At 57.8% G+C, this 19159-nt stretch overlaps 2 protein-coding genes across 11 annotated transcripts in view; both read left to right on the top strand.

Moving 5' to 3' along the window:
- The first annotated feature begins 77 nt into the window (after window positions 1-77).
- On the top strand, window positions 78-2154 carry sod1 (superoxide dismutase 1, soluble). Its single transcript, XM_053846877.1, has 5 exons — window positions 78-239; window positions 804-900; window positions 958-1027; window positions 1733-1850; window positions 1917-2154. Exons 1-5 carry the CDS (start codon window positions 168-170, stop codon window positions 2022-2024), a joined length of 465 nt encoding a protein of 154 aa, XP_053702852.1. The 5' UTR covers window positions 78-167; the 3' UTR covers window positions 2025-2154.
- Window positions 2155-4419: 2265 nt separating this feature from the next.
- LOC128748422 (rho guanine nucleotide exchange factor TIAM1-like) overlaps window positions 4420-19159 on the top strand; it is a 24588-nt gene continuing 9848 nt past the window's right edge. For 6 of the 10 annotated variants that reach the window (XM_053847196.1, XM_053847192.1, XM_053847198.1 and 3 more), the window contains exons 1-12: window positions 4421-4519; window positions 10374-10849; window positions 12211-12446; window positions 12535-12792; window positions 12868-13222; window positions 13731-13903; window positions 14728-14952; window positions 15114-15299; window positions 16322-16468; window positions 16536-16613; window positions 17396-17533; window positions 17613-17717. In XM_053847196.1, the coding sequence (XP_053703171.1) occupies window positions 10381-10849; window positions 12211-12446; window positions 12535-12792; window positions 12868-13222; window positions 13731-13903; window positions 14728-14952; window positions 15114-15299; window positions 16322-16468; window positions 16536-16613; window positions 17396-17533; window positions 17613-17717 (2370 nt within the window). In that variant the 5' untranslated portion in view covers window positions 4421-4519; window positions 10374-10380. Of the gene's footprint in view, window positions 4520-6129; window positions 6463-10373; window positions 10850-12210; window positions 12447-12534; window positions 12793-12867; window positions 13223-13730; window positions 13904-14727; window positions 14953-15113; window positions 15300-16321; window positions 16469-16535; window positions 16614-17395; window positions 17534-17612; window positions 17718-19159 lie in introns of all 10 variants that reach the window. The other 4 variants (XM_053847190.1, XM_053847191.1, XM_053847195.1 and 1 more) reach the window with 4 other exon arrangements.

The following is a 19159-nucleotide window of genomic DNA, read 5'->3' as shown; positions in this document are numbered from 1 at the left end:
CGGGGCGACCCATGTGGGCCGCTCAGAAAGCACCGACGTTGGCGCCAGCCGTCACGCCGGCCACGCCCCCTCCTCCTGCCGCTCCTCTGATTGGCCGGCCCCGCGGTCGCTCAGCAGTCAAGCTCGGTTGGCGCGGCTGAGCAGCGGAGCGTCGGCTCAGAGCGACCATGGTGCTGAAGGCGGTGTGTGTGCTCCGCGGAGCCGGGGAGGTCAGCGGCACCGTCCACTTCTCTCAGGAGGTGATGCGCCTGCTGCGAGCACTCGAGTCCGCGAGGGACGCTGGGCGACGGGGCCCGCGCCTCGCCAGCGCGCGCGCGCTAAGCTAACGCGGTGGTCCCGGCTCGTGCTCGTCGGTGTCTCACCTGCGCCGCTCTGACGCAGGCTTCTCCACCGCCGCGGTGTCGCTCCACCTTGGCACACGCTCGTCGTTTGTTCGGGGACGGTTCGGATTGTTGCGCGGCTCAAGGGATTTGGAGGAGAAAGTCGCGCTTCCAATTGTTGCTGAGTCACGGCCTGCGTCATGTTTGCTGTGGCACGGCAGATTCGTCACATGGTCTCGATGTGACGAATCTGCCGTGTCACCAACACCTGCAGCTCCGGAGTCTCTATGTGTGTGTGTGTGCGCGCGCGCCGAACCCGCCGCGGGGTCCGTCACTGATCAGACCAAGTGACTTGTGAAAGGTCGCGGGTCCTGCCGAGTCACGCGCCTGATCACGACACAAGTGCACTCTTTGTTCCGTGGTGGTTCGGATCCCTCCAGAAAAGCCAAGTGGTTGCCACGGTGACGCCTCTCCTGTGTGCAGAGCGACGCGGCTCCGGTGACAGTGACGGGCCAAATCCAGGGTCTGGAGCCCGGGATGCACGGTTTCCACGTGCACGCGTTTGGAGACAACACCAACGGTAGGAGGCGCCTCCTTCCTCCCTCTGCTCCAGTGTGACTGAGCTGCTCGTCCTCAGGCTGCGTCAGTGCGGGACCTCACTTCAACCCTTTCAACAAAACCCACGGTGGCCCCCAGGATGAAAACAGGTCAGGCCCCCCCTCCGAGTTCACATCCAAACCCTGCTGCGCTCATCAGCTGGGTTCTTGTCCACCTTTCCTTCCTTGCTTCTTTCCTTCCTTCCTCCCTCCCTCTCTCTCTTCCTTGCTTCCTCCCTCCCTCCCTCTCTCTCTTCCTTGCTTCCTTCCTTCCTTGACTGTTTCCTTGCTTCCTCCCTCCCTCCCTCCCTCTCTCTCTTCCTTGCTTCCTTCTTTGCTTGCTTCCTTCCTTGACTCTTTCCTTGCTTCCTCCCTCCCTCTCTCTTCCTTCCTTGCTTCCTTCCTTGACTCTTTCCTTCCTTGACTCTTTCCTTGCTTCCTCCCTCCCTCCCTCTCTCTCTTCCTTCCTCCCTCCCTCTCTCTCTTCCTTCTTTGCTTGCTTCCTTCCTTGACTCTTTCCTTGCTTCCTCCCTCTCTCTCTTCCTTCTTTCCTTGCTTCCTCCCTCTCTCTCTTCCTTCCTTCCTTCCTTGCTTCCTCCCTCCCTCCCTCCCTCTCTCTCTCTCTCCCTTCCTTCCTTGCTTCCTTCCTTGACTCTTTCCTTGCTTCCTCCCTCTCTCTCTTCCTTCTTTCCTTGCTTCCTCCCTCTCTCTCTTCCTTCCTTCCTTCCTTGCTTCCTCCCTCCCTCCCTCTCTCTCTCTCTCTCCCTTCCTTCCTTTCTTGACTCTTTCCTTGCTTTCTCCCTCCCTCTCTCTCAGACACGTGGGCGACTTGGGGAACGTGATTGCTGGCGGTGACAGAGTGGCCAAAATCGAGATCACCGACAAGCTTCTCACCCTCACCGGGCCCTTGTCCATCATCGGCAGAACCATGGTGGTGGGTAGCGACGCGGCGCTGGCCGCCACTCGGGCTCCACTGTGACGGCGCTTCTGTCTCCTCCAGATTCACGAGAAGGAGGACGACCTGGGGAAAGGAGGGAACGAGGAGAGCCTGAAGACTGGGAACGCCGGCTCCCGCCTGGCCTGCGGGGTCATCGGCATCACCCAGTAGAGCCGGCCCACGTGGCCGCCGCCTGCTGCTGTGTTGCCAGTGTTGTTTAGTTCAGCGGTCCAAATCACAATGTTCCCGAGGAAAGGCCATGGAAATAAAAAGTCCCGGCTTCTGGGCCCTTCTCATTTCAGTCGTGTCGCTAGTGCGCCATCTGCCAGGGGCAGGGAGACACACAGAGAGAGAGAGAGACACACACACACACAGAGAGAGCGACGGCAGGGGAGGAAGACAGGAGGAGGAGAGAGAAAGAAACTGCCAGCAGCCTGGGGACAGTCTGCACCAACCCAAGAAGGTGACCTGAAGACTGTGTGGCCCTGATCACCCCCCTGTCATCTGGAGACCTGTTCCTTGGTAGCAGCTGGTCATGACTGTGGAGGGGTCATTGTTTCCACTGTTCTCATGACTTGCTGGTTTTGCCTCTGGGACCATCATAGCTGTCTCCCAACCAAGAGCAGAGCAGCTCCTGAAGCCAGCTGTGAAGTCACGTCGCGTCGCGTCTTTCTAGCCGCTGTTGCCCACTCACTGTTTTGCCTCAGATGCGCAGAACAAAACTGGACCGTTGTTGTTATTAGTCTGTGCACTCGAGATCATCGTCACACGCAGTACATCACAATATAAAGCAAAGCTTCCTTCTTCTGCCGGCCCATCTGGCCACCGCGCGGAGGAGTTTCTGGAGGCGCCACGGGCTTCCGGTCTCTTCTCACCTGTCGTCGGAGCCGGGGGTCGCTGCAGCACGTGCTGTTAAAGAAGGCGCCGTGACGCACCGCGAGGTGCCGCTCGACTCGCTCTGTTGCACTGTCGCCTCCGGAGCTGAAACAAACCTGCTGAAGTGTGGCACCCGGCTCCTCCTGGAGAAATGGCCACCGCGCCAGGTGAGTTTCCGAGAGAGTCGCTGCCACTGAGCCGCCTCTTGAGTGGTGTGAGCGCGGCCTTTCGCTTCAAGTCACGCGTGTTTGACACGGACGCGCCGTGCTCCGCCAGATGGCGCTGCGGCGCTTGTTCATAAAAGTCCTCACCGTGATGGAGACTCGCTGCTGCCACTGTCCTCACCTGCGCCCCTCTGCGCCTGCGTTTCTTTGAGCGTCGCTGCGGAGACAGAAGCGTCCTTTGGTGTCGAGCCGGGGCTGCGCTCGGGGGCCACACACACACACACACCTCACACACACACACCTCACACTCACACACACACACACCTCACACTCACACACACACCTCACTCACACACCTCCTCACACACACACACACCTCACACACACACCTCACACACACACACACACCTCACACACACACACCTCACACACACACACACCTCACACACACACACCTCACTCACACACCTCCTCACACACACACACACACACACCTCACACACACACCTCACTCACACACCTCCTCACACACACACACACCTCACACACACACCTCACTCACACACACCTCACACACACACACACACACACACACCTCACACACACACACACACCTCACACACACACACCTCACACACACACACACACACACACACACCTCACACACACACACACACCTCACACACACACCTCACACTCACACACACACCTCACTCACACACCTCCTCACACACACACACACCTCACACACACACCTCACACACACACACACACCTCACACACACACACCTCACACACACACACACCTCACACACACACCTCACTCACACACACCTCACACACACACACACTCACACACACACACACACACCTCACACACACACACCTCACACACACACACACACACACACACACCTCCTCACACACACACCTCACACACACCTCCTCAGAGACAGCCCCGGCTGCTTGGGACGCCTTCATCCCAGTGACCTCCCCCTCCTGAAGGTTGGATAACAGCCAGCACAAACCAGAGGAGCAGGCTGCTGACATGTGCTCCAGGCTGGGACGTGCAAGCGTCTCAGTCGTGCGCGGAATGTGGCGGCGCCCGGGGTGCGACGTGTTTGCTGCAGAGCTTACGTCAGGTCTCACCTGGCCCGGACTCCTCCGCCTCCTGGGCTGTTGGATCTTCCCACGCGCCTTACGTCACCGGCCTTCTGAGCCTCGCCTCGCGCGCCGTCACCATCTCGCCAGGTGTGCAGGAGGTCCTGCTCCCGTGACCTGTGACCCCGCTGGGATGAGGGCGGGTTTGCCTGCAGACACTCCTCCCCTCCACGAGGCTGTGCGGTGCCTCCACCTGAGCTCTTTGACTGTGGTACACAGCGCAGACTGACAGAGAGAGAGAGAGAGATGAGTGAAGGGGCGGGGCCTGTGTGTGCGTGAGAGAGAGGGCGGTGAGAGCGGAGGGGGCGGGGCTCCCAGCCAGCCAGCCAGCGCTCCTGCCTCTCCGCTGCTCTGTCACTCGTGCGCAGCCGGGAGCCGGAGCTGGCATGTGGCGGGCAGCAGGAGCCGTCTCTCTGGAGCAGGCGCGTCTCTCCCTCCTCGCTGGGATCCGTGGCCTCCTCTCCGGTAAGGCTGCTGATTTGATGGCCCAGGGTTGCGGCGCTGGCTTCCTGCTGAGGGAGCCGCGGCTGAGTGTGACCCCTTGACCCCGGAGGCTCCTCTCCGTGGGGTTTCTGTCCTGGTGCTCACCGGCAGCAACTGGAGCTCAAGGTGTTGCCGTCCTGCTCTGTGGAGCGTGAGTGTGCGCTCATCCATCATTCATGCTGCTGCTGCTGCTGCTGCTGCTGGGACGCTGAGCCGCTGGAGTTTGTTTGTCACGCCGTGATGAAGCGCCACGCGTCTCTGCTGGGGCCATGTCAGACTGCGGCGTGTGTCTCGCAGGTGCAGCTTGTTTCAGGCTCCTGTTGGTTGGAGGTCAGTGACTGAGTCCTGTCACTGTGATTCAGGCGTCTCTGATGGAGGAGCTCTGGCTTTCAACAGCACTGTGACTGTGTGTATGTGTGTACAGTCAGCTAACACAGCGAGGGAGGGGGAGGGGTCTGATCGGCGAGCTGCCCGCCTGCGTGCCTGCATGCGTGGTGGCATATGACCCAGATGGGGCCCTCTGCTGCCGGGGGCTGTGGGTGGGCGGGTCACCCCCCTCGCCATCTTCAGGTGCGAGACTCCAGCGTCTGGCTCAGGAGACGCGCCGCCACGCGGCTCTACCTTCCTCCTGCGCGGGGCGGCTCATGTGAAGTGGCACGGGTGAACGGTGGCGTCTGCATGAGACAGGGCCAGTGATTTCAGGGCTTGTGGGGGGGGTCAGTCAGGCCGAAAGGTCACGACCTTCTGTGACTGTCAGGCCTCAGCCGTCTGGGTTTGAAAGCCAGAAGCTCCGGTGACAGGGAAGTAGAACTGCCTCTGTGTCCTGGGATGCTGGACAGCCTGATGTAACCCCCCAGAGAGCGCAGTCACTTGTTGTTTCCCTCTGGTTTCGGAGGTCAAACGCTCACCTGTGCCAGCAGGCGGATCCAGCGGGAGGGGTGGGAGCGTGAGCAGAGGAACCCTGAGCTGTGAGGCCCAGTCTCATGAGCGAGGCGTGTGATGGATGAGTGAAGGACGTTGCCGAAGCTCCTGCGTCTGCAGCGGCGCTCGAGAAGAATGAGGCCATGTCACTGGTCTGGTTGAGCAGGACTGTGTGACATCAGGTGCGGAGCTCAGTGTTTGTGTTGGGGGGGAGGGGCGTGATCTGCCGTGCGCCCTCCTTCCTTTTGTCTGTTTCCTGATTTGGGAGCTCCGTCCTGGGCTCCCACAGCATGTCTCCATCTCGATCTCCTCCTCTGTCGTGTCGGGGCCCCTCCCTGACGCCTCACACCACCTGTGTGTGTGTGTGTGTGTGTTTCCTGTGGCTCTCCTGGTGTCGCTGCAGCTGCTGGGACGGATGGTCCTGTGCTGGCGTCCCGGGCCTCAGCTGCTCAGCGTGACTGGCTGTTGTTCATGGAGAGCAGCGGCTGATGTGAGGGACACCAGATGGAAGCAGCAGACCTGAGTGTGAGAGCGGGGCCTGGCTCAGAGTGTCAGGAACACGGAAGCTGCGCCGCTGGCCCTGGGTCTGCGCCTTCATCTCCACCAGCCTGCATTAGTGTGAATGGCGGCGCTGTGTTGAGGAACCAGCCCATTGTCTCCTCTGTCTTCAGGAGCCCGCACCACATTCCTGCCTGTTGACCTGGAAGCGATGATGCCTGCACTCTCACGTCAGTGTCATGTTGAGCCATGCAGGTCACTAATGGAGCGAGCGAGACGGCTCCATTCAGCAGAGCCACTCAGCGCCTCCACACTGACCCAGTCCTGCTCTGCTCCGGGGAGATGGAGCCGCTGACCTAGATCTTCCTCTGCTCTGCTCTGGTGTGGGCGTGGTGTTGTGGCGCGCTGACTCACTGCACATCAGCTGTGGGTCACCAACAGCAAGTGAGCGAGCCCTGGGCTTCACCTCTGAAGTTCCCTCAGGCTGCTGCGGAGGCAGAGCTCAGGTTAGTGGCGTGTCTGGTGGGAAGAAGGCATCATGTTCATGATCATGTTGACTCCACACACAGGCAGCTGTCAAGGTCTGTCGTCAGTGGTGGTCACCAGCGCCGCCTGTCTCTCATCATTTCTCTTCTCCTCCATCCACCTCGTCGCTGCCCAGGAAGGTTGAGTGATGTTTGCCTGCAACATTCTTCCGCAGCTCCTCACTGCGCTGCATGGTCCCTGCCTGTGTTTGAAGAGGGCACTTTGTTTGCCACCGCCGCTGTTGTTGTTGACCCAGGTGGCGGGTGACCCCTGACCCTTGCTCCTCTCGTTCCTCAGAGGTGCTCTTTGTTGGAGCCTGCCAGAAGATCAAAGCCAAGTTGGTCTGAAGAGACCGTTCCTCAGCCAGAATCATCCACAGAGAAAGATTAGAGCAGCTCTTCTTCACTTTGAGTCTGATGCTGCCAACTCAGCGTGAAGATGAACCCCTCCTCCAGCGTCGTCGTCCTCTCTCCCACCGGTGCCAACACAAAGCTCCTCTTCCTCCACTCAGCATCTGACGCTCCCGCCTCCTGTCTGCACTGCTGCGTGCTTTACGTCGAGGTGTGTGTGCTGTGAGAGCAGTTCCAGCCAACCTTCCCCTGAGCTGCGCACAGCTGATACGAAACATCTACGCTGCGCAACACAAGTCCACCCTGAAGTGAATCTGAATGGCCACAGCTCCCAGACTCTGGAGCTTCTGGCCGTCCAGACATGAAGCCTGGTGACATCAGAGCAGTCAGATGAAGCGCTCACTGCTGCTCCACCGCCTGTTTCCTCCCTGTCCTCCGCTGCAGCGTGCGCCCAGTGACGGCGCTACATCCACAGCGTGGAAGGAAGAGCAACTAGAAGAGCTGCCATCTGAAGGGAACTATTGGAGCTGGCTGATGTTGAGGAGCTGCTTTCTCTTCAGATGTTGGGGGGCGGAGTCACGCAGAGGAGAGAGGACGGTCGGGTTTCAGACCACAGAGAGGAGACGCTAGTCAGCTGAGGAGATGAAGTGTGGAGTCAGTGGAGAAGAAACCTGTTCCTTCTCCACTGGAGCTCACTGTTCCATGAGGAGCGCTCGCTCACAGAAGACAAAAGTCACTCTCACCACAGACGGGTTCAGGAGCCTCATCCATCCGTGGGAGACAGGAGCCATGTTTGTCAAAGTTGCTCCAAGTTCTCAGTGGTGTCATGTGACTTCAGTGACTAGAGTCAGTCGACTTGTTGTGCTGGAAGATTCTGGATCTCTATCTGACTTGAGGATTCTGTCCAACACAAAGAGTCCAGTTCAAAGACCATTTTTCTAGATCTGTATGTTTACACCTCACACACGTTCCGTTCCTCAGTGCGACTTATTCAAATTCTTCTTATTAAAAAAATATGTCTTAAATGCTGGAGGATGAGCTTCTGTCTGGAGGTGGAGAGGTCCAGGGTGGAGAGGTGGGCGGAGCTTCTTCGGCTTCGTGCACTCATTGACTTTCTGGGCTGGCGTTGACTGGAAGAAGTGGTGGAAGGATTTTCTTTAAAATATGCAAATCCCCGGCTGCCGAGAGCGTGGAGTAGATCTGAGCTCAGGAGCGTCTTCTGTGCGCCGCAGGGACGAGGCTTCATGACGGAACTCTGCGAATCCTCCGTCAGAGGATCAAGTGTGTCTCACACTGGTTTCCAAACGTGCGGTTATCCAGACAAGTGCGGGACAGGCTTCGGTGTGTTCTGCAGCAAGAGAGTGGCGGAGTGCAGCAGAGTGGGGGAGAGTCCTCCCGCTTCACTGCGTGGAAATCAGAGAGTCATCTTTGGGCAGCTGAAAGAAGAAGACAACGTTCCTGCATGTGTGCGTGAAGGGGAGGAGCTCTGTCACAGGACGATAAGAGGCTGGTGTCTTGTGGGGAGATGGGGCCCCGCGCCGCTCCTCCGTCTGGCCTCCTCTCATGGACCCTCCTCTTCTTCGCTTCACTCCTTGTGTCACTTCTGGCATCACTCCTCACTTCACTCCTTGCATCACTCCTCACTTCACTCCTAGCATCACTCTTCACTTCACTCCTCGCATCACTCCTCGCATCACTCCTCACTTCACTCCTCGCATCACTCCTCGCATCACTCCTCGGGTCACTCCTCGCATCACTCCTCACTTCACTCCTCGCATCACTCCTCACTTCACTCCTAGCATCACTCCTCACTTCACTCCTCGCATCACTCCTCGCATCACTCCTCACTTCACTCCTCGCATCACTCCTCGCATCACTCCTCGGGTCACTCCTCGCATCACTCCTCACTTCACTCCTCGCATCACTCCTCACTTCACTCCTTGCATCACTCCTCACTTCACTCCTCGCATCACTCCTCGCATCACTCCTCACTTCACTCCTCGCATCACTCCTCGCATCACTCCTCGGGTCACTCCTCGCATCACTCCTCACTTCACTCCTCGCATCACTCCTCACTTCACTCCTTGCATCACTCCTCACTTCACTCCTCGCATCACTCCTCGCATCACTCCTCACTTCACTCCTCGCATCACTCCTCGCGTCACTCCTCACTTCACTCCTCGCATCACTCCTCGGGTCACTCCTCACTTTGCTCCTCGGGTCACTCCTCGCGTCACTCCCTCGTGCTGCTCCTGTGTGGCGCTACAGGCCTCTTGACCCGAGTCCTCAGACGGAGTCAAACCCTCTTGCATTACCGATGCCTTGCTGCAGGGCTCAGGAAGCACCAGGGATGAAGATACTAATCGATTCAGACTTCAGCGCCGGAGGAAGAGCGGTGCGCTGCTTTCCCCTGAGTTTTGCTTGTTTCTGGCATCTGGTTTGAATGTTCTGCTTCAGAGAGATGGTCGACCTTCACTACTCTAACAAGCTTCTGCTCTGGTGCTTGTTTTGGAGTCTCCTGCAGCTGGTTGGGACGAGGAAGGGATGGTGGTGTTACGTTAGTTCGTTCCCTCAGCTTCTCTCTGACTGCAGCTCTCAACTGCTGCTCCGTTTCAGCCATAGCTTGGAAGAGCTGTCAGCTGGAAGGTGGCAGGTTTGAGTCCCGCTGCCGTGTGGCCTCGGTCCCCAGGTGCCCTGAGGAGCTGGGGCAGACTCCGCCCCCTAGGTCCTCAGAGGAAGGTGGAGGAATCAGCCGCGACTCTGCTGAGGCGGAGCTGCAGCAGATGATAGGCCTGGTGTGGTTCGGCAGGACGTCAGTGGAGGTGAAGCCACTGGCCTTCATCATCATCATCATCATCAGCAGAAGCAGGAGGAGGAGCCTTGAGTCTTGAGCTACAGCGTGAGCTGTCACCCGTCTTTGTCTCCTTCCCTGAACGCTGAGCGCATGTCAGCACACGCCGACACACCAGGCTCCACTCCACGTTCAGTGTGCTCCCCGCCAGAGGGGAGCAGCTCCTCCACACCCAGAGGTCACGTGAGGCTTTCAGCTCCTCAACCTGACGTGCCTTGCGTGATGTTGCCTTCCTACATGACGGTTGGATTCCTGGCAGCGGCTCAGAGGTTCCCACGCTGCACGAGTGACTGCGCGGCTTTGATGTGTGACTCACTGACTCACTTTACACCCGGGAGCAGGTCGCTCTCATGAGGCTGCTGCAGCCACACAACACTTCCAGCTTCAAACTCCAGCCTGCTGACAGTTCAGCTGGAACGTTGTCTTGAGTCCGGCCCAGTGAGTCTCTGCAGAGCCAGGAGCTCCTCCGCTCCTCCTTCTTCTGATGATGATGAAGATGGCGATGATGATGATGATGAAGATGGTGATAATGATGATGAAGGTGGTGATGAAGATGGTGATGATGATGATGAAGATGGTGATGATGATGATGAAGATGGTGATGATGACGATGGCGATGACGGTGATGAAGGTGGCGACTCGTGAAACAGACCCATGAGACTGACGGTCTTTCTCCTCCACTCATCTGCAGTTGAATCATGGGAAACGTGGAGAGTCCAGCTGGGCTCAGCAGTCATGTGAGCGGGCAGCTGTCCAGAAAGCACCCGTCCCGGTCGCTGCGCCTCTCCAGCACGGAGCCGCAGGCTCCTCAGAGCGGACTGGAGCCCGTGGGCGCGGCGGACGCCCTGGAGGAGGTTGGAGGCGACCCCCACTGGACGCAGCGCGTCGCCATGACGATGAGGCCGGAGAGTGATCTCAACCTGGATGATCCGACCCCTGACACGTGGGAGGCGGACACTGTGGCCCAGGACGCTGGGGAGGAACGGCGGCTCCCGCGGACGGCACAGGGTGGAGGCTTCATGAAGAGAAGATCCAAGTCGGCCGACATGTGGAGAGAAGACAGCCTGGAGTTGTCTCTGTCGGACCTGAGCCAGGAGCACATGACCAGCACGGAGGAGATGATCGCTGGGGGCCAGGAGCAGGGTCCGGGCCTCCGAGGCAGCACAGGTGAGGAGCCACCCCCAGGAAGAAGGCCTCCGTCTGACTCCCAAACCGCCTCCTCATCCAGGGCTGGAAGGAAAAAAAGGACGCCGTCCTAAATCCGTCCTCCTTCTTCTCCTACTCAGACAGGCCTGTTTCTGCGGCGTCACCTGACTCACCTGAACCTCAGGGTTCAAGCCTCACCTGCGCAGGTGATTCCAGGCCAGACGTGACGAAGCGCTCGCAGCAGTGGCAGAATGAATTTAGCTGGGGGTCTAAAATCCCGCCCCCAGCCCCGCCCCCTCCCAACACACCCCAAACGACTGACAACTAACAAGTTGCTCTGTAAAAAACACAGCTGTGAACATCTGTTTGTATCAAAATAACTTGATGGACAGCAGATAAACAGGCATCGGAGTCAAAGAACAAACGTTGACAGACATGAGATGCAGGGTCCCTGGGCAGCTGTTTCACTGGCTGAGCCTCATTCATTCTAACAAGAATAACATTTCTACAATGATTCCTTCCCTCACTACGAGCCATGCTGCGTCCAGCCTTGTGTCTCGGGATGTTGATGGGATGTTGATGGGACGTGGGTTTCCTCCTGACATCCCATCAACAGCAGCTTCCATGCCGCCAGTGTCGCCACTTACCGCCAGATGACCATGGCAAACTAATATGGCGACCGCGATGGCAAAATACGGTGGTGAAAGGATCGAGAATCTGTATTCGGTGAAATCACTGGGGGGGAAACACAATTGAATGTAAAGCAGTGAGATGACACTGAGAGTTGGACGTCATTCACTAATGATACATTTAGGGCGTCCCGCAGGGGGAACAGGGCGTCCCACAGAGGGAACAGGGCGTCCCGCAGAGGGAACAGGGCGTCCCGCAGAGGGAACAGGGCGTCCCACAGAAGGAACAGGGCGTCCCACAGAAGGAACAGGGCGTCCCACAGAGGGAACAGGGCGTCCCGCAGAGGGAACAGGGCGTCCCACAGAGGGAACAGGGCGTCCCGCAGAGGGAACAGGGCGTCCCACAGAAGGAACAGGGCGTCCCACAGAGGGAACAGGGCGTCCCACAGAAGGAACAGGGCGTCCCGCAGAGGGAACAGGGCGTCCCACAGAAGGAACAGGGCGTCCCACAGAGGGAACAGGGCGTCCCACAGAGGGAACAGGGCGTCCCGCAGAGGGAACAGGGCGTCCCACAGAGGGAACAGGGCGTCCCGCAGAGGGAACAGGGCGTCCCGCAGAGGGAACAGGGCGTCCCACAGAGGGAACAGGGAGTCCTCCAGAGGGAACAGGGCGTCCAGGGTTTTCCATGTTTGGAGGCCCTCTAGCTGAAGGCCTGGCCGCTCCACCGTTGGCAGTGTTGTGTGTGTTTCCCAGGCGCAGCTGAGAGGGCCTCCTCTCTGGACCACCTGTGCTGCCGCAGAGAAGCTGGCTGCCATGGCGGCGGGGAAGATGGGCTGATGTCTCCCAGCGAGGAGGATGGAGGCGGCTACGGCGCCTTCACGCTGCCATGCCGGCGCTCCCACTGCCTGTCCGAAGGCCTGAGCCAGCCGGGACCGACGGCGGCGCCGCTGCTTCCTGTGTTCCTGGGACGCCGTGCGCAGACCACCCAGGTCAGTGAGAGTTGTGAGTGGTGCCAGCGTGTGGCTGGAACTGCTGTGACCTCCCGTCATGAACGGGACTGACTGTGGAAGCTTGCAGGACATCTGCGGCGTGTTGGGCGAGGGAAGCGAGTTTGGCGACAGCGGCATCGACGGCGTCGCCGCAGAGCCGGACGCTGACGGAGAGCTGCTCTCTCGCCGCTGCAAGGCCATGTCCGCCTCCTTCTCCGTGCACTCAGCCACCGAGAGTCTCCTCTTCAACGGCAGCGACAGCGGCAGCAGCAGCGCCGGTGGTGGCGAGGGAGGAAGGGGCGGAGTTTACGAGAACTTTTGCAAGGAGCTGGACAGTCGACCCTGGGTGGGGCCTGCCCCTCCTGTGTGTGTGTGGCGCCGCCGCCGCTGACACTCACCTGTCTGTTTCCTGTGCTTGCAGCCGCACAAGGGGCGGGACTGCGGCGAAGAGGCGGGCTCTGCGGTCAGTGACGAGCGGAGCAGCGGCACGTTCAGCGGCGCCTATCCTCCCGAGGCTTCCTCGGCCTGCACGCAGGGCCCCGTGCGCAAGGCTGGCACGCTGGCAGTGAAGAACTCCTTGGTCCACAAGAAAAACAAGAAGGTGGAGCCTGCGAGCAAACGCAAGTGGAAGCACTACTGGGTCTCCCTGAGAGGTGCGAGCTCATCATCCACCCAGCCTCTCGGTCCCCGCCCCTCATCCGCGCTAGGCGAAGCTCCAGTCTCACACCCACTCAACACACGAAGGAGGACAGATGTGGTCGATAGAGAAGCCTCAGGTGCAGTGGTGCTGTCTGCGCTGTGGACAGGTCAGTGGTGCAGCGGCTTAAGAACGCTGGCTGCAGGAAAGGAAATAGCTGCGTCACACGGAGGTGACGCAGGTGCAGCTCTCCAGCCGGGACCAAGTCCGCGGACAAAACCCGACTGGCTTGTGTTCACGCCTCAGACTTTTGAGTTGAACGCAACTGAAAACGGCACATGTGGAGGGTCAATAAGAAGCCTCTGATGTCAAAATCCGTACAGTAGCCGCGCTGTTGTGTGAGCCGCCGGGCTCTGACCGCCAGAAAAATCCCGGTCTATATTTGCTTTATCTTGAATGAACAAACCTGACATGCTCAGCACCAAGCGAAAGCTCAATCTGTGAAGTGGGAGAGGAAGTGCTTCCCTCCCTCAGGCTGCGCCTGCTGAAGGTCAGCCACTGAAACCGATGGAGAAAGGTTGAGGCTTACTTCCAGCTGAAGCCACATCCAGCGCACCTTTCTGACCCACTTCTCCCTCTTTCTCCAGGCTGCACTCTTTTCCTCTACGAGTCCGACGGCCACTCCGGGATCGACCACAACAGCGTGGCCAAACACGCCCTGTGGGTGGAGCACAGCATCGTTCAGGCCGTTCCGGAACACCCCAAGAAAGACTTTGTTTTCTGCCTCAGCAACTCGGTGGGCGACGCCTTCCTCTTCCAGGTCTGTCTCGTGCACCGTCCCGCTCGCTCCGAATGTGTGTGAATCCAAACCATTTGATTCAAGTTAGTTTACGAACTCAAGAGTTTCTTTCAGATTTGAAACTTTTTTTTGCGATGACAGATCTTTTTCTTTACCAGTCCAAAAGTGATGGCACAGTGTTGGGGGCGTGTCCTTGCTCTGTGGGCGGAGCCAAACCAAGACTGACATCGCTCAGAAGCGCGGTGTGAAGTGTGGTGTTCACTGGCAACAGGGATGTTGTGACGCTGTAAAAACACCTGAACGTGTGGATGAGTCACGTGGATGTGGGAGAAGAAGAGCAGAGACAACACTCTGCTCCAGTCTACATGCTGCTTAATCAGACACCAGATAAAGGACGTCAGCGATGCCACGCTGTGTCACTCTGTGGTCACGTTTCAAATGTCCTCCAACGACATTGAATGCAACCTCGCTAGCGTTGCAGCAGCGGAGTCGAGGCCTTTATTATTAGGGTAATGCCGAAGCCAAGACGATTTCAAAGTAAAAGACGCGCAAATAAACCGTATTGTTTTAGAAAACCCAAGTCATTGGTGGCGTGGAAGACACGCAGGAAGGAGAGCTCAAGTTCACGTGCCATTCCAACGTGAAAGCCTTTTGAATGGGATGTGGATGTGTGCGCATTTGTCCCTGAGGGGGACCACTATTCCACTGGTCCAGACTCGGTAGTCGCAGAGTAGAATGATTGGTTTACTCTCCTTTTTTGAATTGGATTGGTTTTGTGGAGCTTAAGTCTGGATGGCAGAGGTGTCCTGCAGCGGTTACCGATGCTCATTTCCGTCCCGCCTCAGACCTCAGGCCAGACGGAGCTGGAGAACTGGATCACCGCCATCCACTCGGCGTGCGCCGGCGCTCTGGCCCGGCAGCACCACAGGGACGACACCGTCCGGCTGCTGAGGACGGAGATCCGCAAGCTGGAGCAGAGGATTGACATGGACGAGAAGATGAAGAAGATGGGGGACATGCAGCTGTCCACCGTCACCGACGCCAAGAAAAGGAAGACCATCCTGGAGCAGGTAAACGCCCGTTACGCAACCCCGGCCGTGTGACGTTGGCACTGTTGAGCAGGTTTGCTGGTGTGGTCCGGTTTGGTGGCTTGGGAGCGTCCCATCTTGGCTCCGTCAGGACAAGCTCAAACCTTCCTGTGCTTCCTCCTCTGGCCTTGTTGTCGCTGCAGATCTTCCTGTGGGAGCAGAACTTGGAGCGCTTCCACATGGACCTCTTCCGCTGCCGCTGCTATCTGGCCAGCCTCCAGGGCGGCGAGCCCCCCAACCCCAAGCGCCTGCTGGCCTGTGCTTCCCGTCCCACCAAAGTGGCCATGGGGCGGCTGGGGATCTTCTCCGTCTCCTCCTTCCATGCTCTGGTACGCTGCCTTCTCATGCCCACGAGTCCCGACTTGCTCCCGAGTCTTCAGTTGGCTCTGAGGTGCGGCGCGCGCCGCCTGTCACGCTGGCTCCACTCAGCGCTGTGTTTGCCTGACAAAGCCATAAGTCCAAGCGCCTCACGTGACCCAGTGGCTCGTCAGGAGCTGACGTCTGGTTGCTCCTCAGATGCTCCTCCACCAGGGGGCGCAGTTTTCTGAACACGTGGGCTGAACAGGCCCTTACATTTTGAACTTGGCGGGAAACGTGTGAGGAATGGGAACGTTTGTGTGCGGAGAGGCTGGAGTCCAGTCTGAAGCGTGCGGCCCGACTCTCTGCTGCAACACGTCCTCCTCATTCTCCACACGCTCCACCTGCTTCGGTCTTCTTCACGCAGCCTTGGTGACGCTGGGTCCACTGCTCTCACTGCACCTCGGCTCAGGAAAGGCTCCGGTGCAGCGGTGCGCCGGCGGCTCGCGCTGCCAAGCCTCTCACACAGAGGAGGAGGAGGAGGAGGAGGAAAGTGCTGGCTCCATCACACACACACACACACACACACACACACCAGAGGGTGAGGAGGGCGCCCTGTGATGGGTGGGTCCATGTGGACTGGGATAGAAAGCTGCCGCCCCCCAGGCACTTTCCCACTGACAGGCTTCTGGCTCCCTGCCAGCCCCCTCCTCTTCCTCCTTGGTCTCGCTCCCCCGTTCTTCATCCGCCTCCCGTTCTTCCCGTCCGTCAACACTCATGTTTGAGTCACGGTTTCAGGAGTCATGGTTTTAGGAGTTATGGTTTCAGGAGTCACAGTTTCAGGAGTCACAGTTTCAGGAGTCACGGTTTCGGGGGACACATCCAGCCAGGTGAGGTGTGTGCGCTCCCTGGTCCTCCTGGCCCTGGTGCTGCCTCCTCAGCAGCTCAGCGGGAGCCTGAGCCAGTGGTGTGTGTGTGTGTGTGTGTGTGTGCGTGCGTGTGTGTGTGTTCACCCAGAGAAGCCCTGGTGAAACCCAGTGTGTGCTGGTCGCAGGTTGCGGCTCGAAACGAGAGCAACGTCAAGAGGCGGCGGCAGGCGATGCCTCGGACCTTCAGCACGCGCCGCAGCCGCTTCTCCTCCCTGTGGGGCCTGGACACCACAGCCAAGAGGAAGTCCAAGTGTCATCCCGCATTCAGCCAGGTGGCGCCACCGCAGCCTCGCGCCCGCCGGCCGTCGGCGCCGCCATGACCTCTGCTCTCTGCTGCAGGTGTTGGCCGACGGGGCGGAGCCACCGAGAGCTCGCTCGGAACAGACAGAGCGCCACGACTCGCTCAGGGAGGGATCGGTGAGTTCGTACAACTGCTGCGTCCATGACCAGGCCCGGGGGCCCACTCTGGCCCTGGGCAGGTCTGGGAGACGTGAGGGTGGATCTGAAGGTGGGGACCCCAGTCTGAGGCGCAGGACCACAGTTAGGGAAGGTCAAAGCTCCGCCCCTCACACACCTCTCTTCGACTGAGGCATCTGGTCCGTCCCACCGTTCCAGGCAGGTGACCAGCCAGAGGCCTCCAGCAGAAGTGGATTTCCCGCTTCCTTTCTCTGGTGGCAGAGCCTTTTGGAGCCAGAACCCAGCCCCTGTGAGCATGCTCCCACGCAGCCTGGAGCTGGACCCCTCTCAGACCCCGAGGCTCCTGCTCCATAAAGACTGGCTGGCGGGAGGAAGGCGGAGGACGCGCTCTGACTCTGGAGGTTTCCTTCCACCACCTCAAACACGTTCAGGCTCTGTGGATTTGCACTCACTCTCCCTGCTGAGTGAGGAAAGGTGGAGCTGAAAGTCAGCTGGAGCCCCAGAGGCTTCGGAGATGGACGGGCCAGATGGTGGCGAGCCGGGGGCAGAGAGGGGCGTGTGGTCTGTCCGGATGGGTGTTTCCACCTGTGCTTCCTCTGACTCACCAGTGCTGCTGCTGCTGCTGTCTCAGTCACATGAGCACGGCCCACCGCGGGTCAAAGATCCAGGCGCTCCTGAGGCCTGCGGTCAGACCTGCTGAGGACCTCCCTCACGCTCCGTCTCATCTCCTTCTGTGTCCTCACAGAGACCTTGTGTTTGGAACTGAAACTGTGTTTTTCCAGAAGCGTCACTCGGCCTCGGCCGGAGGTCTTCCTCAGCACCTGACTCCCTCCTGGGTTTGTCTGCCCAACAACCAGCCGGTCCTGGCCATCCTCCAGCCCGGTGAGACCGCACTGGAGGTGCTGGCCTCCATATGTCAGGTGGGTCTGTCGGGGGAGGCGGGGGGGTCTCCAAACCTTCGGCAGCAAGTGAGTGGGCTTCCTTCCTGTGTGTCTCCAGACCCACAGGATCGACCCCTGCTGCCACTACCTGCGTCTGAAAGTCTGGGTGGAGAACCAGGTCCTCCTCTACGTCCCCAAACTGGAGGAAGAGCTCTCAGAACTGGTGAGTGGTTCCTCACGTGGCTCTCTCTCGCCGTGCCTGAGCGAGGAGGACCCGTGGATGACAGGTGGCTCATCCCACACCCCGACCTTGACATGGACCCCGCCACCTTCCTTCTGAGCCATTGCCGTCTTCTTCTTCTTCTTCTTCTTCTTCTTCTTCGTCTTCTTCGTCTTCGTCTTCTTCGTCTTCTTCGTCTTCTTCGTCTTCTTCGTCTTCTTCGTCTTCGTCTTCGTCTTCTTCATCTTCTTCGTCTTCTTCGCCTTCTTTGTCTTCGTCTTCTTCGTCTTCGTCTTCTTCATCTTCTTCTTCTTCTTCTTCGTCTTCTTCGCCTTCTTTGTCTTCGTCTTCTTCACCTTCTTCGTCTTCGTCTTCTTCTTCTTCATCTTCTTCGTCTTCGTCTTCTTCTTCTCCTTCTTCATCTTCTTCTTCTTCGTCTTCGTCTTTGTCTTCTTCTTCTTCTTCTTCTTTGTCTTCTTCGTCTTCTTCTTCTTCATCTTCATCTTCTTCTTCTTCTTCTTCTTCGTCTTTGTCTTCTTCTTCTTCTTCGTCTTCGTCTTCTTCTTTTTCATCTTCTTCTTCTTCTCCTTCTTTGTCTTCGTCTTCATCTTCTTCATCTTCGTCTTCTTCATCTTCTTCTTCTTCTTCGTCTTCGTCTTTGTCTTCTTCTTCGTCTTCTTCGTCTTCTTCTTCTTCGTCTTCGTCTTCTTCATCTTCTTCGTCTTCTTCGTCTTCTTCGTCTTCGTCTTCGTCTTCTTCATCTTCTTCGTCTTCTTCGTCTTCTTCGCCTTCTTTGTCTTCGTCTTCTTCGTCTTCGTCTTCTTCATCTTCTTCTTCTTCTTCTTCGTCTTCTTCGCCTTCTTTGTCTTCGTCTTCTTCACCTTCTTCGTCTTCGTCTTCTTCTTCTTCATCTTCTTCGTCTTCGTCTTCTTCTTCTCCTTCTTCATCTTCTTCTTCTTCGTCTTTGTCTTCTTCTTCTTCTTCTTCTTTGTCTTCTTCGTCTTCTTCTTCTTCATCTTCATCTTCTTCTTCTTCTTCTTCTTCGTCTTTGTCTTCTTCTTCTTCTTCGTCTTCGTCTTCTTCTTTTTCATCTTCTTCTTCTTCTCCTTCTTTGTCTTCGTCTTCATCTTCTTCATCTTCGTCTTCTTCATCTTCTTCTTCTTCTTCGTCTTCGTCTTTGTCTTCTTCTTCGTCTTCTTCGTCTTCTTCTTCTTCGTCTTCGTCTTCTTCGCCTTCTTCGCCTTCTTCGTCTTCGTCTTCTTCATCTTCTTCTTCTTCATCTTCTTCTTCTTCTTTGTCTTCTTCTTCTTCATCTTCGTCTTCTTCTTCTTCTTCTTCGTCTTTGTCTTCTTCTTCTTCATCTTCGTCTTCTTCTTCTTCTTCTTCGTCTTTGTCTTCTTCTTCTTCTTCTTCGTCTTCGTCTTCTTCGTCTTCTTCTTCTTCCC

This window comes from Synchiropus splendidus, chromosome 17, assembly GCF_027744825.2.
Source record: "Synchiropus splendidus isolate RoL2022-P1 chromosome 17, RoL_Sspl_1.0, whole genome shotgun sequence".
NCBI lineage: Eukaryota > Metazoa > Chordata > Actinopteri > Syngnathiformes > Callionymidae > Synchiropus > Synchiropus splendidus.
The sequence above is the reverse complement of the archived record's forward strand: the minus strand, read 5'-3'. Positions and strand labels throughout refer to the sequence as shown.